General features: G+C 33.9%; 1 protein-coding gene across 1 annotated transcript in view; it reads right to left on the bottom strand.

Moving 5' to 3' along the window:
- Positions 1-14,986, bottom strand: part of Dsc3 (desmocollin 3) — a 45,461-nt gene that overhangs the window by 19,210 nt on the left and 11,265 nt on the right. The window contains exons 5-9 of the mRNA XM_040274130.2: positions 11,542-11,697; positions 10,070-10,214; positions 8,018-8,184; positions 5,499-5,633; positions 4,718-4,903 (exon numbers count right to left, since the gene is read on the bottom strand). Of these exons, the coding sequence (XP_040130064.2) occupies positions 4,718-4,903; positions 5,499-5,633; positions 8,018-8,184; positions 10,070-10,214; positions 11,542-11,697 (789 nt within the window). The remainder of the gene's footprint in view (positions 1-4,717; positions 4,904-5,498; positions 5,634-8,017; positions 8,185-10,069; positions 10,215-11,541; positions 11,698-14,986) is intronic.

The raw sequence follows: 14,986 nt of genomic DNA, 5'->3' as shown, positions 1-14,986 counted from the left end.
TAGAGTAGAGAAGAACACTGCATATTTCACCGACAAGGAGGTCAATCCTCATTGGAAGACAGGCTACCAAACTTAAAGATGAATTTCAAATGCACTGATAGAAAATAGAAGATGTCTCACTTGAGTTTAAAGGTACAACTACACAGTCATAAACATTTTCCAAGGAAAAGAATACGATACTTTCAAATCCAGTGTGACTACTAAAGAAACTCTGATAAGTTCAGGTTTTCTAAGATTTTCCATAAATATGGAAAGGAAGACATAATATGACAAATACAAACTTTATTGATTAAAATGTTAGAAAATAGCATGTGACGCAGATTAAAAATGAATAAGCTTAGCAAAGGAGCTGATAAGGACAGAAGGTAATTATTTAAAAATCAAACCCAGAAAAATAGAAGTGAATCAAAGTTCCAATAAGAGAAGATACCCTGATGCCAATGAAGGTGTTGCTTTATCAAGCCAAGTAACACACGTGTACCCAGCTGGAAGAACAGCACAGGGATTATGAATAAGGACCCTGCATTCATCAGGTCTGGGTTGGCATTCTGAATATAAAAAACAGAGCTATCTGTCCTGGATAATTACACACGTGATGACCTGAATTCAGGGGACAAATCATCTGTCCTAGGCACCTATGAATTATAATATATTACTTGTCTTTGTCTCCTCATCTGGAAATGGGAGGAGAGAGAGTAAGAATCACCTGGTGTTGCTGTGAACATGAAATACATTTTTTTTAATTCAGTGGTGTTTGAGTTTTTTAAAACTCTTTCAAAGCATGGGAAAAAGAAAAATAGATATATTATTTTAATGAAACAAGCATAAAATTGATAGTAAAAAAACATCAATTGTACAAAAGAAGTAAACTATAAGCAAATCTCATTTGTGGATTTGGACATAAATCCTAGATATGAATTATCTATAGATAATTTTCCTATAGATATTAGGGAAAAAACCTCAACAAGAAAAGAACATTAAAAATTTAATTTATCACATAAAAAATAGAAATTATCTTAATTAAATGATTCCATTTCTATAAATTTATCTTTCATTATTGTAAAGTGATATGTATACATGGCTATTCATTGTAGAAAATTTTGAATTCACAAAAGAGATTATAATTCCCATTGATAAACCTAAATTTTAGTTTATAGGAATTGATAAAACATTTTATATTCATGTTATATGAGTATTATACTATAAAATCTATAACATACAGCTATTAAAGATGAAAACATCATATCTAATAGGTAATTTTCTCAGAGATAAGTTAGTTGTTGAATAAAGAATGATATGATCTAAATTCAAGGATAGGGAACAGGTTAAAAATACTGAAGCAGGCCAGAAACTCCCACCCAGAAGACTCTTGCCATAATTAAACAGAACCCCCCATTATATTTGTAACATATAAATTCCTCTTCTTCAGAAAGCTTTCTATCAGCAAAAATTTCTGCATGCAGAAGGGCACTGTGGTTGGTAGTTTCTTCTTTTTTATAAATGCCAGGTGTACAGAAAAAAGCAAACAAACTTGTGAAACCTCTGTATACTCCCCCCCACCCCTACCCCAGCCCCCGTCACTGGGTATAAAGTTCAAAGAATTTCTATACTCATTGTTCAGAGGAAGAATTCTTAGGCCAGAGCCACCTCTGAATCCTGCTGTCAATAAACATGCTTCTTGAAAATTCCTCAGGTGTCCAGCCCCTTCTATTCTATCTACTTCAAAATACTGTGTTCATACCATGAAATATCAGAGTGAGAAATATAATAATTTCAGAGATATGTTAATACATGCTTAATAAAGAAACATGGTAAAATTCCTTAAACACAATTGCATCTACATAAAATGCCTTTGAAATAATATCAATAAATGGGTAACACATTTATTGATTCTTCCAAGAACTGAGTGTTGGGGGATCTGGGTAAATTACTTTTTATTACACACTTTTACTTTTAGACTTCTGAATGGGCTTCTTACTCAAAACTTAAATTAAAAAGGAAAGACATGTTAATTATAAGTTAATTATCTATTGACATCTAAAACAAATAAGATACTACACTTGACATGAGGTCTTGCACTCAGGGAATAAAAAATATTAGTCATTATTGCAACTGTTGGTTTACTATCAGTTGTGAATGTGAGAATATAATTGGATTCTGCAATAAGAAGCAGTATATATTGAATACAGAGTGCTATGTGGGCTTAATGGGGCATGACTGGAAGTAATAGAGAGATCACTGACTTTGGAACAATATTAACCAGGTTTGTATTCCAAGCTGGATAATTACAGTATATTCAATGTTTGGGAATTGATTTACTTCCATCAGCCTCAGGTTATTATTGTTGTTGTTGATGTTATTATAAATTGAAGAAAATAATGCTTAGTCCCAAAGGGGATATGAAAACTAGATGTAACATACATAAGTACCTACTATTATTCCTCATGATATACAATATGCCTGGTTCATAGCAACTACTTTCAACATTCTTGAAATACTAAGAGTAGTTACTAGATGTAATAACTAAGATAAAATTGTTAAATAAAAGTTGGACTATATTATGTTTAAAATAATAAAAATAAATACTACTGGGCAGAAAATTTTTATATTCTTCATATATAAAATTAAAGTAAACTGAACTAGAGACAGAATAGGAAAGTACGACATCTAATTACTGTCCATTCTGGGGACTACTGCAGTATAATACAATAAGACATTCACAAGAAGTGAAACTGATGTTTACCACTCACTTGGAATCAGAAATATTTCAGGATCTAGGCTATAATTCCCAAATAAATTTGGACAAAAACTTTAATATCTGTGATCAGTACTCCTTGGGAAAAAAAGACATACTGAATATATTTACCTATACTCAGTGATGAGGTTCTTTCAAAATGCATTTTTTGAGAAAGTTTACTAGAGATTATTTTTAATTGGTCAAAATTTTTAATTCTTAATGCTATTTAAATTTTGTTTTCCTAAGCAAGACAAAACCATCTAGATTTTTAAATAATAATAATATTTATGATACAGTTTCTTGAGTACTGGCCTTGAATGAGAGAAACCTAAAGAGTTTCCTTCTGACCAAGAAGCAGATTGGGAGCACTTTCAAAGTTCTGAGTTTGGGTCTCTTACTTCAGGTGCCATAAACTATCCATTCTAGATCTCAGAATACTTCTTTGACTTATTTCCAGGAAGAAAAAAAAAAGATGTGTGTGGTAGGGAGGAAAAGGAGATGCAAGGAAAATATTTGCAATTACATCAATTTTGAATCAAATGCCCGTACTACAGAAGTCTCCAGCCTTGGAAACTGCACTAGACGCATAACAACACTTTTTATTAAAAAAAAAAATCATACACCACAACCCTTCAGTCCACCCTTAAGTTCAACCACAGCTGTGGTGGACAGAGCTCACTTACACTAATTCACATCTGGAACATCCAAAGATTCAGCTCTTCAGACTCAGAATTTCCTCCAAAGCCAGAAAGTTCCTTTGACAAATGGCAGGCACAGCCCAGCCCAGAGTGCAGGGGAATGGTCTAAGGATGGGGGTAAATGCCTAGGGTGACCATCCTTGAACAGGTAATTCTGGGGTACAGTCTAAAAATTGTCTTGAATGATTGAACACCCAAGAATTCAGACGTGATTGGCTTTCATCCTTCCTTGTCTTGTTTACCCATTTCTGGCTTCCAAGGATCCTCTTTCTAAATATCTATCTATATTGTTTTGGACTTGGTTTTCTGGAGAGTCCAAGTACAGGATGGACCAGTAAGGCAGAAAAAAATAATTGACAACATTTTCTTATTTCCTCTTATTTTACTCTTAATATAAAGCTTAATTTTTTAAAAGTAGCTGGTGTTTACTATTCAAACTGAAAAAGGGAGAAGTTTGAATATATTTGACTGTTCACATCTGGATAGAATTTTCCATAGTATATCATCCCTGAAAACTCTTAAAAAGAAAACAACTGCAAATAGGTCTATGTAACCAAGATGCCACTATATTATTGCACTATATTATTTCCTTCATACAGTGAATGACCTACTCTTTTTTGTTCTTGTCTAGAAATATAAAACCAGTATCCTTTTCAAACAGAGCCCATCCTTTCTTAAAACCTGAGCCCGAGAATATAGCAGTTCTACCAAACGTGCAATATATAGAACAAAAAATAAGTTTATTCTGTGCTGTCTGAAATGCTTCTGTACTTAAACTTCAAAATTGCCCCTAAAGGAGCAGATATAACCATATATATATACATATACATATAATGAGAAATGTGATTCTAACTTATGTAAGGATTAAAAGAATTAGGAATATATCCTAGAAAAGAGATATGGCAGCATTTTCCAAAACTTGTATGAGTTCTCAATAGCATTAGAAGTAGAATCAGGATGAAAGACATAGATTGCAAGGAGAATAATTTGTGCATAATAGGAGTAATAATTTCTGAGAATCAGAACTCTCCAAATATAGAATAATTTGCCAATTGAGATATAGAGATACTAATAGTTAATATTCAAGCATATGCTCTGAGACTAGTAACTGGCAATAAAATTACAGAATAGGCAGGCCTCAAATAGGAGAGCCAGACTAAATAGGTTTAAGTTCTCTTTGAGCTGGTAGAGTCCATGATCTGAAACTACTTAGTTGATTAAACCATAAGCTGATAAAAATATGTGAAGCTTCCACATTGTTAATAAATTGTTGTTACTGTACCTTTACAACACAGAGAACACCTTCATTAGTTGCTTTGTCTGTGCTAATTTTGAAATAATCATTTTCATTTCCTTTTAAAATGGTAAAATTAGCTCTCCAATTTTCAGTATTAATTGAATCCTTATCTTCTATAGGTATTCGTAAGATTTCCACATTATATGTATTTTCATCTACTGTTGCTTCATACTGAAAGAAACAGAATTCATTAAAAATTTGATTTATAAAGAAAACTTTTTCAAAGAAAGTAAAATATTTCTTCCTCTTTAAAAATAATTATTCTTAGCTGGGCACCAGGCCTGGTGGCACACACCTGTAATTCCAGCAGCTCAGGCAGCTGAGGCACAAGGATCCCAAGTTCAAAGCCAGCCTCAGCAACTTAGCAAAGCCCTAAGCAACTTAGTGAGACCCTGTCTCAAAAACTAAAAGGGGCTCAGATGTGGCTCAGTAGTTAAGCATATCTAGAACCACAACCAAAAAAAAAAAAAACCCAATTATTCTTATAGATTATTTTAAGACCATGAATCATAAGTATAACTATTTCATTCAATGTTATCTTTTAAATAAAAGAACTTCCCTACAAGAGAAGTCTAGAATGTCATTGGCCTTTAATAAGAGGTAGATCAGATAAATACTAGTATTAATAAATGAAAGTGTTATATAATGTACATAAATTTTAATGTTATTCATGAATTACATGTGTTTCAAAGTATGACAAATATTTTATTAATTCAGATTAATAAAAAAGAGACAAAACAGACAGATTTTTATATTATATACTTACAGCATTTTGTCTGAAAGTAGGTGCATTGTCATTTGAATCTTTTACTGTTATGATACAAGTTGATGTACTGGACAATCCAAAAAATTGACCATCCATGTCTTGGACTTTCATTATCAATGTGTACTTGTCTACAACCTGAAAACAAAGCCAGTGCTTAATCTTAGATACTTTTGTTTAATTTCATAAAGGAAGCCTCAATTGTACCCTTTTCTATTTTCATGCTTTAACTTGATTTCTGTATTTCCATATATTCTAAGAATCCGGTAGAGAAAGGTAAAACTGAAAACGTAGGTAGAGGTTAAATTACAAAGACATACTAACAACTTTCCCCTATTATCTGTTAAAACATAAACCTAAGACATACTAACAACTTAGGTTTATGTTTTAACAGATAATAGGGGAAAGTTTTAGGGGAAGCAGAGAAAATGCAATGTAGAAACATTTGAGTTTTAGAAAGAAGAATCTTAAAGAAGATTGAGCATAATCTGGAGTAAGCTAAATGAGGTCACTCACAAACTACAATAACCTAAGGCTGGTGGTCCAAACCTGAGGCAGTAGCAATAGGGACAGAGAGAAAGGGTAACAGGAAAGCACTTGGGAATTACAGTGGAGTAGGACTTGATAGTAGATTCCATATACAACTTAAGAAGAAAAGAGAGAACTGGTTGAGTATGATGCATAAGTGTCTACGTGGACAGATGGACAGGAATATGACTGGCCAATGCTGGAGATGCAGAAAGAGAGACAGTTCTCTGAAGGTGTGAACTATAGAGTGAGGGGATAAAATAATAGTTTTATTTTACAAATACTGAATTTTGCTTGCCTAAGGTAAATTGAATGAAAGAAATATAGAAGTACCTGGGTATATGTCTCCATACTTAATGGAGAGATCATGGGCAGAAATACCAACCTGGGCATCATCATTATGTAGAGAGTGGTTGAAATTGTGGTGGGAATCAGAGTATCCAGAAGATATTACAGGATGAGAAGAGCTGAGGACATGAGGAACAATAGCATTTGAAGCACAGAGAAAATAAGAAGTCAATGCAAAGCACGTTAAGGAGGAAAGATCAGTGAAATGAGGGGAACCAGAAATCCAAGGGAAGACAGTTTTCATAAGCACGAACTAAAGCAGAGACATAACTGTTGGATTGAGCAATTAGGAAGCCACTGTTGACTTCTGCACATGGTGTGGTTATGTGAAATTAATTCATTAGATTGTGAAACATCCATCATTGTAGCCTCTTATTATTTTACTCATTTTTAACCTTCTGTTGGTTTTTTTGATGGGTCCTGTGCCCTCTCTCATCCCTCAGTCTTCATTTTGCCCAGTTTCCATTCACCTAAATTCAGTCTCTTTCTCTCCCTTATTCATTTCTTTAGTTCCTCTGTGGTTCTCTACAATACACTCCAACTGTTCCACACAAAATTCCATTTGATTATTTTTTTTTTACACGAAGCAAACACACCTGGATTTCCCCTAAACTGGAACAAATATATTTTATAATCTTAAAATAGTTAATATTTCTAAACATCATTTAGTTCCATTTGAATTAAATGGGAAAATCTTGTCCTGCTTGGTTGTCATGTTAACTGTACATATACCAAAGATACAAAAACATTCATATTATCCCTTTTAGTCTTTTTTATTTGTTATTATCATTATATGCTTTACCACATAAATGCTCCAATCCTGAAAAAGTTAAAATGATGGTAACTACAACTTTTAGATTACTTTTAATTCCTTTTTGTAGATTCTCTTATGTCTTTGGTGTCAATTACATTGATTTCTTTTTCATAATCTCCTTAGCATGTCAACCCTACTATTTATTTTATTCTCATAATAGAGATCATTGAAGTGTTCCAATAAAGCTATTTTATAGATATGAAATTGATTCTTTTGCCTCAGTTAATGAGATATAATTCTGAGTTAAATGTAGCCTGACAGAGTGGACAGAGAAACAATAAAAACAAAAGATTGGAAGTTTCTGTGAAATATTTGGAATTGGTCAAGTCAATCTTTCCGACCGTGATATTTCTCCTCTATAGGTTAGACATAGCACCTATCTAGTCAAACAAGGAAATTACAAAAACCACATAAATCTATGCATAAATAATTTGAGCAGAAATTACTATATGAATTACAATAGACTATTAATATCATCAAAATAGTGTTACAGAATTTTAATGATTCAACACCTTTATCTGAACTGATCCTTTTCTGATAAAAAGTATGTACATCTATAATAACTGAAGAGGGATCAAGTTATGATCTATATTCATGAAATAAGCAAAACTTACTGTCCTACCTGAGAACTGGAGCCTTTATTGAACAGGGACCAAGACACCACAGACAAGGAAATAGAATGTAAAGGACAGAAAAAATGCAAGGAATCCTTATTGTCTTAAAACTGTAATAAATTAATGAATTCTTAATCCATAGGATAACAAATTACAGCAAAGGAGCAAAAGGCGCTCAACTCACAGTAAAATGGCATTCTGCAAAATGTGGCTATTACCTCTCTGTCCAAGTAGTGAGAAACTGTGGTGATCACACCTGTGCTGGGATGCACAGAAAAGAGCCCAGGTGATTTCGGATTCTGCTCCAAAATGCTGTACTTCAGACGTGTGTGCATTGTATCTGGTTCATCTCTGTCTGTGGCACATACCACTCCCACTGTTGTACCTGTGCATTTAAAAGAATTTTTAAGCCCAGCGCAGTGGCGCACACCTGTAATCCCAGTGGCTCAGGAGGTTGAGGCAGGAGGATTGCTAATTCAAAACTAGCATCAGCAACTGAGTGAGGCACTAAACAACTCAGTGAGACCCTGTCTCTAAATAAAATACAAAACAGGGCTGGGGATGTGATTCAGTGGTTGAGTGCTCCTGAGTTCAATCCCCAGTACCAAAAAAAAAAAAAAAAAAAAAAGAACTTTTTAATTTCCACAATTGCAAAACATGTTTAGAAGTATCTACACTTTTCAAACTTTAAGAGTGATGGTGAACTCCTCATTCAAAATGTATTTCTTACCAGAGGTAATGCTCTTTACATAGAATTAATAAAGATGACTTTATATGAATAATAAAACATTTTAATGCTGAGAATCAGCTTGTATTTTGCTTACAATTTAAAATGCTTGATAATGCATTACTAAAAAATGGCAATAAAAATTATTTCAATATATACTCTTATACTTTGCAATAACAAACCTAGCTGGAAGAATAAACCATGTCTCCTAAATAATTCAGATTTTTGCAAATTAAACTCTTGATTAAGTGCTAAACTAAGGCCTATTTAGAATAAGATCATATAGATAGTCAAGTTGACCTTTAATAGTCCAATTGCCCAGTATTTCCTTTTTATGGTTTGTTTGTTGTTGTTTTCTAAGCTCTGATTCATTTTCTTTCAACTTCTTAGTATGAAAGCCTTAAATGGCATAAATCTCTTGATGTGATTGCTTCAAGAACCAGGTGTTGATGGTGGCATCAAAGTATTCACCCTAGGTTCTCTACTGCTACTGAAAAAAAAAAAAAAAGCAGAATCCTCAACATAAAAATTCTGGAACTGTTTTCTCTGTTTTTGAGAAATGAAAAATGAAACAGAGTCATAGAATTGTGAAGCTAAAAACCAGTGTTGGTCATCTAATATTATTAACTCTTTTTTACCAGTGAGAGAACTCAAAGTAACTTCCCTGAGTTCTCATGAATTCATGAGTTAGAGAACCGGCATGAAAATTCTGTTTTCTAAACTCCAAACCAATGATCGTTGTGTTTTTTTAATTGTACATGTGGATAATAAAGAGATTTACATTGATGACAACAAATTATCAAAGTAAAATATAAAGAGGAAAAATAAATGAAATAATGCTGCAAAAATCTAAGTGACCCTGAGAAGCCTTAATAGATGAGTTAGCGAAGTCACCCTTCAGGATGGGGGGGCTGCACATTCTTTCAACTTTATTACAGGGATACCTATTCTTCATTTTACAAGTCTCAGAAGACATCATGAATGCCACATTTAGGGGCCAAGTAAACTGAAATACTTTGATTTTCCACATGTGAGAGTGTTTAGGATGGGGAATGCATTATGTAACTTTTTCTAATGTTATTCCAGTATTCATTCTAAATTGGAAGTATTGAAGTAGTAGTTTTGAAAGAAGAGACACTATAAAAAAAAAGATGTTTAAAAAAATGTGTTCTCAGTGGATGTCATTTAACACCTCTCTATATGAAAACTACTTTTTAGTTTTATTGTTCATTTCCCCCTGGAGGTGACAATAGTAATAAACCCACATAATAAGAAAATGAAATAAAATACATAAGTCAAATATGATACAAAGCTTGAATAACTGTTGGCTGCCATTATAGTCCATTAGTGTCACATTGACAATGCTAAAAAGATTACTGAAACACCTGGTAAGACACATGTTAATAGAATGTGAATAAAAGTTTTCTAATAAGTAGGTACTAATTTAGTGTTACCTCACAATGACCTGGTCATGAGTATTAAAAAAAAAAAATCAATGTCTCCAAAATGCACACAAACATATTTAATATAGAAATAGCCTTACCAAGTCTACTACTTTCTGGAACTTCAAAATTATAAATTGTTTCTGTGAAAATAGGGTGGTTGTCATTTTCATCCTCCACTTTGATGGGAAGTGGAAGAGGTAAATCCGCCGAGTACCCATCTGCAGTTGATGCGTAGGCAATCAACTATAAAACAGGAAAAGTAGCTTCAAAAGTCAATATCAATTAGAGCAAAAGGATAGGATGCTCTATCAACTATTTTCACTGCAAATATTTTTCAGCAACAATTTCATAGATTTTTATTTGATGCTGTTTAGAGCAAAGCACCAAATGGAGAAACATTTTATAGCAAAGAAATTTTAGTATTTGGTAGAAATGGCTTCACTTCAAATAAAACCTAGGTCAGAATATAGCAAAATCGGGAATTCTGCATGCTGTTCTGAGGCATTATTTGGGATATAATAACTTGGATTATAGACCTTATTTTCTCTATAATCATAAAGTCACATTGGAAGAATAAATAATGTCACTGCAATGGGAAAAATCCCCACTATGTGATTTACATAAAGTAATAATTCCCAATCTTTCCATTTTAAGCCCCCCCCTTTTTTTACCTCATAGATCACATATTTGTTAGAGTTTTTCTAACAAAATAAAGTTACTAATTTCTCCATTGCTAATTAACCAAAGGCAAAATATGGTCAAATAAAATGTATTTCTATTCACTGTGTATAGAAATACACTCTATTTATAGAAATATACTGTATTCACTGAGTTGAATATCTTCTAAGCAAAAGTAAAATATATTACATGGGGGATGTCTCCCATGTTTGCTGGCCCAGAAGCTCTTTCCTCCTATAAAAACAGAATCTCTGTTTCCAATAGGGAATCCTTCCTCCTACCCAGCAGGGAGAATATACAGATATATACTGTGTGATGATTACCCAGTCAAATTAATGAACCCCCAAATCATCATACATAGTATTTACCACATTATAATGAAAATTGTCTGACTTATTTGTCTTTGATTACAAGCTCTTCTCTATCAGAATGCTTGTTTACTAGCCTTTGTTTGAGCTTGGTTTTATTCCTTTCACTTTTATTTCTTCATCTAGTTTTCAGACACGATTACAAAGTCATAAATGTGGAAAGAAAACAAAAAAGTAAAGCAGTAGAGAAGTAGGATCTATTTCAACTCTGGACAAGTACTAGAGAGAAGAAAAGGTACCAGTGACCAGAGAAAGTATCTCACAAGCAAAACCAAATTCCTCCAAAGGTACTAGAATTTACATTCAAATATAACTAAATTTCTTTGTTTTATTTCAGGACTTCCTAACAAAAGTTAAGATGAAGTATTGACCAAGCATTCCAAATTATGGCACACTCTATGTTCCTTTGATTTTAAGATACCCTCTAAGATAGAGTGCAAGAAGATAGGAAAGAGTAGGTGGAGTACTAAAGGAAGAACAATTTAATAAAAATATAAAGTCATATTTCTCAATAAAATCCCTACATCAAAAACATCATATTCCTCACGATCCACGGGCTGGGTGCAATACAAATTTCCAGTGTCTCTTTCTATGAAAAACAAATTTAAAGGTTCTTGGTCAACTCCACGCCCACTTATTGAGTAGAAGACGGTGTAATTCTGTGCTGCATCAGATTGAACCTACAAGGGAAAAATGTATATGTGAGAAATTAAAATTAAAATGCTATCTTTAAAAAATTCAGCTGATGCGTTCATATATATTTTTGTTTTAAAGAGAAGAATTCAATAGAAAAGAAAAATAATACCCATTGTTCGAAAGGTTGAGGCAAACAGGATCTCCCATACTGGTGAGGGAATTGAAATGTACACTAGAGAGAGGAACTCACAAAATTACAAGAATGAGCTAGCTGTAAGAAAAAACAGGGAAGATTCTTCCTGACAGAGAAAACAGGAAGTACAATGGAATCAGGCTAGGGTGGTCCCTGGGGTGTTCAAAGTTCTGCAAAAAAAGCCACTATTGATGGAGCAGAAGAGCCAGGAGGAGAGTAGGAGATTAGCTAGTAATGAGATGAGAGGGGCCACATCAGGCAGGTGATTCCAAGGAAGCCAGATTTTCCTTGTAGAAAATGAAGATAGAAAGTCATTGATGACTATCAAAAAGAGTAACATTGATAATTTTTAAATGATTTTTTTAAAAAAATTAGACACTTAAAAACTGAAGTATTTTTAATTAAATTTTTTGAAAATAAATATTGTATATACAGCATGATGAGTTGCCCTTATAGATATATATCGTGTGATGATTACCACAGTCAAATTAACGAATCCAGCTATCACCCCACATCAGATTCCCAGAGCTCATTCATCTTACAACTGACAGATTATACCCTTTGGACAACATCTCCCCCTTTTCTCCACCTCCCATGTCCCGGTAACCACACTTTTGTTTCTTTGAGTTTAACTCTTTTAGATCCCACAAGTGAGATCATACAGTATGTATCTTTCTCTGTCTGGATTTATTTCACTTAGCATAAAGTCCTCCAGCTTCTGTGTTGTTGCCAATTGTCAGGATTTCCTTTTTATGGAAGAATAATACTCCGATAGGTGTGTGTGTGTGTGTGTGTGTGTGTGTGTGTGTGTGTGTGTGTGTGTGCGTGTCTTGAATGCATCATGACGGTCTTCACACATTCATTCGTCAGTGGATGATCATGTAGTTTCCACAGCTTGAACATTGTGAAAAGGGCTACAATGAACATGGGGAGTACAGATGTCTCTTTGACCTGCTGATTTCATTTTCTTTGGGTAATACCCAAAGAAATATCCACAAGTGGAGTTGCTGGATCATATAGTAGTTCTAGTTTTAATTTTTTAAAAAACTTCAATACTGGTTTCCATAATGACTAATCAGTTTATAATTCTATCAGTGGTATACAAGTGTTCCCTTTTCTTGACATCCTTACCAGCACTTTTCTCTCTCTCTCTTTTATATTTTTAATAATAGCCATCCTCACAGGTGTGAGGTGAAATCTCACTGTGATTATATTATGTGATAATTAGTGATGGTGAGCACCTTTTCATGAACCTGTTGATCATTTGTGTTTTCTTTGGAGAAATATCCATTGAGGTCCTTTGCCCATTTTTTAATCTGATTATTTGGCTTTTTGCTATTATATTGTGTGAGTTCCTGGTTATTTTAGATATTAATCCCTTACAGATAGCTTACATTTTTTTTCTCTCATTCCATAGATTGCCTTTTAAAGGATTGTTTTTCTTTTTTGCATTTCAAAAGGGCAATACTTGTTCCTTTGTCTGAAGTAAGGGAAGAAGCAGGGAGACCATTTTGAAAGTTACTACAAAAATTCAAGGGAGAGAAGATTGTTTATTAAACTAACAGTAGCAGGAGGAATGATGAAAAATGGTTAGATTCTGGATACAATTGAAAGGTCCGGTCAATAGATTTGCCAATGGGTTGGATATGTGGAGTTAAGTATAAGTCAAGCAGGATACCATATCAGAGGGTGATATGGTATCACCTACTATCTCTTCTGCTTATCTTCCTTAGTATTAGAATTTATAGCTGAACACAAAGATACCCAGAAGAAAGGTATTCCTCAGTCTCCTTTAAAATTAGGTAAGATCACGTGGAAACTTCAGGTCCACAGGATGTAGATAAAAATAATATAAATGGTAATTATAAAATAGATTTTTAAAAAGTAAAAATAAAAAATAGCTGTGCAAAATCCAGGCTGTGCTCTAGAAAAAGAAGGTGAAGTATGCCCTTACTTTCTAAGATGATGTAAATGAGTTTTCAGGTGTGGTCAAGATAAAAAATAAAAAAGCCAGTCAGACATAGTGGTGCAGTGGTGTAATCCCAGCAACATAGGAGGCTGAGACAGAGGATCGAAAGTTCAAAGTCATCGTTCCCAATTTAATGAGGTCCTAAGCAACTTAGCAAGACCCTGTCTCAAAATAAAAAATAAAAAGGGCTGCGGATGTGGCTCAGTGGTTAAGAGCTACTGGATTCAATCCCTAGTACAAAAAAAAAAAAAAAAAATCCTACATCCCTGGTGTTGCTCACTTTAGAGCCTTGTTACTAGGTCACTCTTTCGTGGAATAGTAAGCCTCTGTCTTGCTTACACCACTATTATTTTGGATTTCAGTAAAATGTAACCATGCCGGTGTCCTGCAATAATCAAAAACTTAAAACTTAGCTAGGAGAAGAAGAGGTGGACTTAATACATTGGGACTCAACATCTATTTCATATTCCTTCTATTGTGTCCTCTGATAGTGTAGATGCTGGAAAGAGTCAGACAAACCCCCCCCCAAAAAAATGTTAAAATTTCTAGCATCTCAGTAGCCAGAGTTCTAGATTGAAATAGGGACTGTCAGATGTGCTTGTGCAAGATTTGGACACTTTTAATTGAGACAGATTTTTTATTTTTGCTGCTTCTACTGTTTTTGCTATTTAGCTGCAATTTTCTTTCTTTTTTTTCCTGTACCAACAGAAGTTCTAATATTTATTCACTAACTTGGTGGAGGTGGAGAGAGAAGCTATGGTCAATCCGTTTGTAATGTTGGTTAGAATGGCGCAGAGTTACTCTGGAGCTACATGAGGAGGAGCAGCCTTCTGGCTGTGCTGCTTCTCTCACCATAGCAGTGGCACTCTGGTTCAGAATCAGTGTCTTCTCTATCACAAGGAAAGCAAATGACCCCTGGTGGTAGGTTCTGTTCTGTGATGTGGCTAGTTTGGGATTTGTTCCTGAAAGCTCAAACTAAATTTTGTTTCTTCAGCCCTCCTAACAATTCTTTAAAGTACTGGACCTACTGTAATAAATCCCAATCTGTTGTCTGCTTGGAGAGACGTGTGCTCTTTCCAACTAAAACCTTAGGATGAAACACACAGGAATGACCAGGAATTACTAAATGAAATGGGAAATGTTTTTTGGAAGAAAAACCAAAACTTTCATA

Source organism: Ictidomys tridecemlineatus, chromosome 13, assembly GCF_052094955.1.
Source record: "Ictidomys tridecemlineatus isolate mIctTri1 chromosome 13, mIctTri1.hap1, whole genome shotgun sequence".
In the NCBI taxonomy this organism is placed as follows: domain Eukaryota; kingdom Metazoa; phylum Chordata; class Mammalia; order Rodentia; family Sciuridae; genus Ictidomys; species Ictidomys tridecemlineatus.
This window is presented reverse-complemented; position numbering and strand designations above follow the sequence as displayed.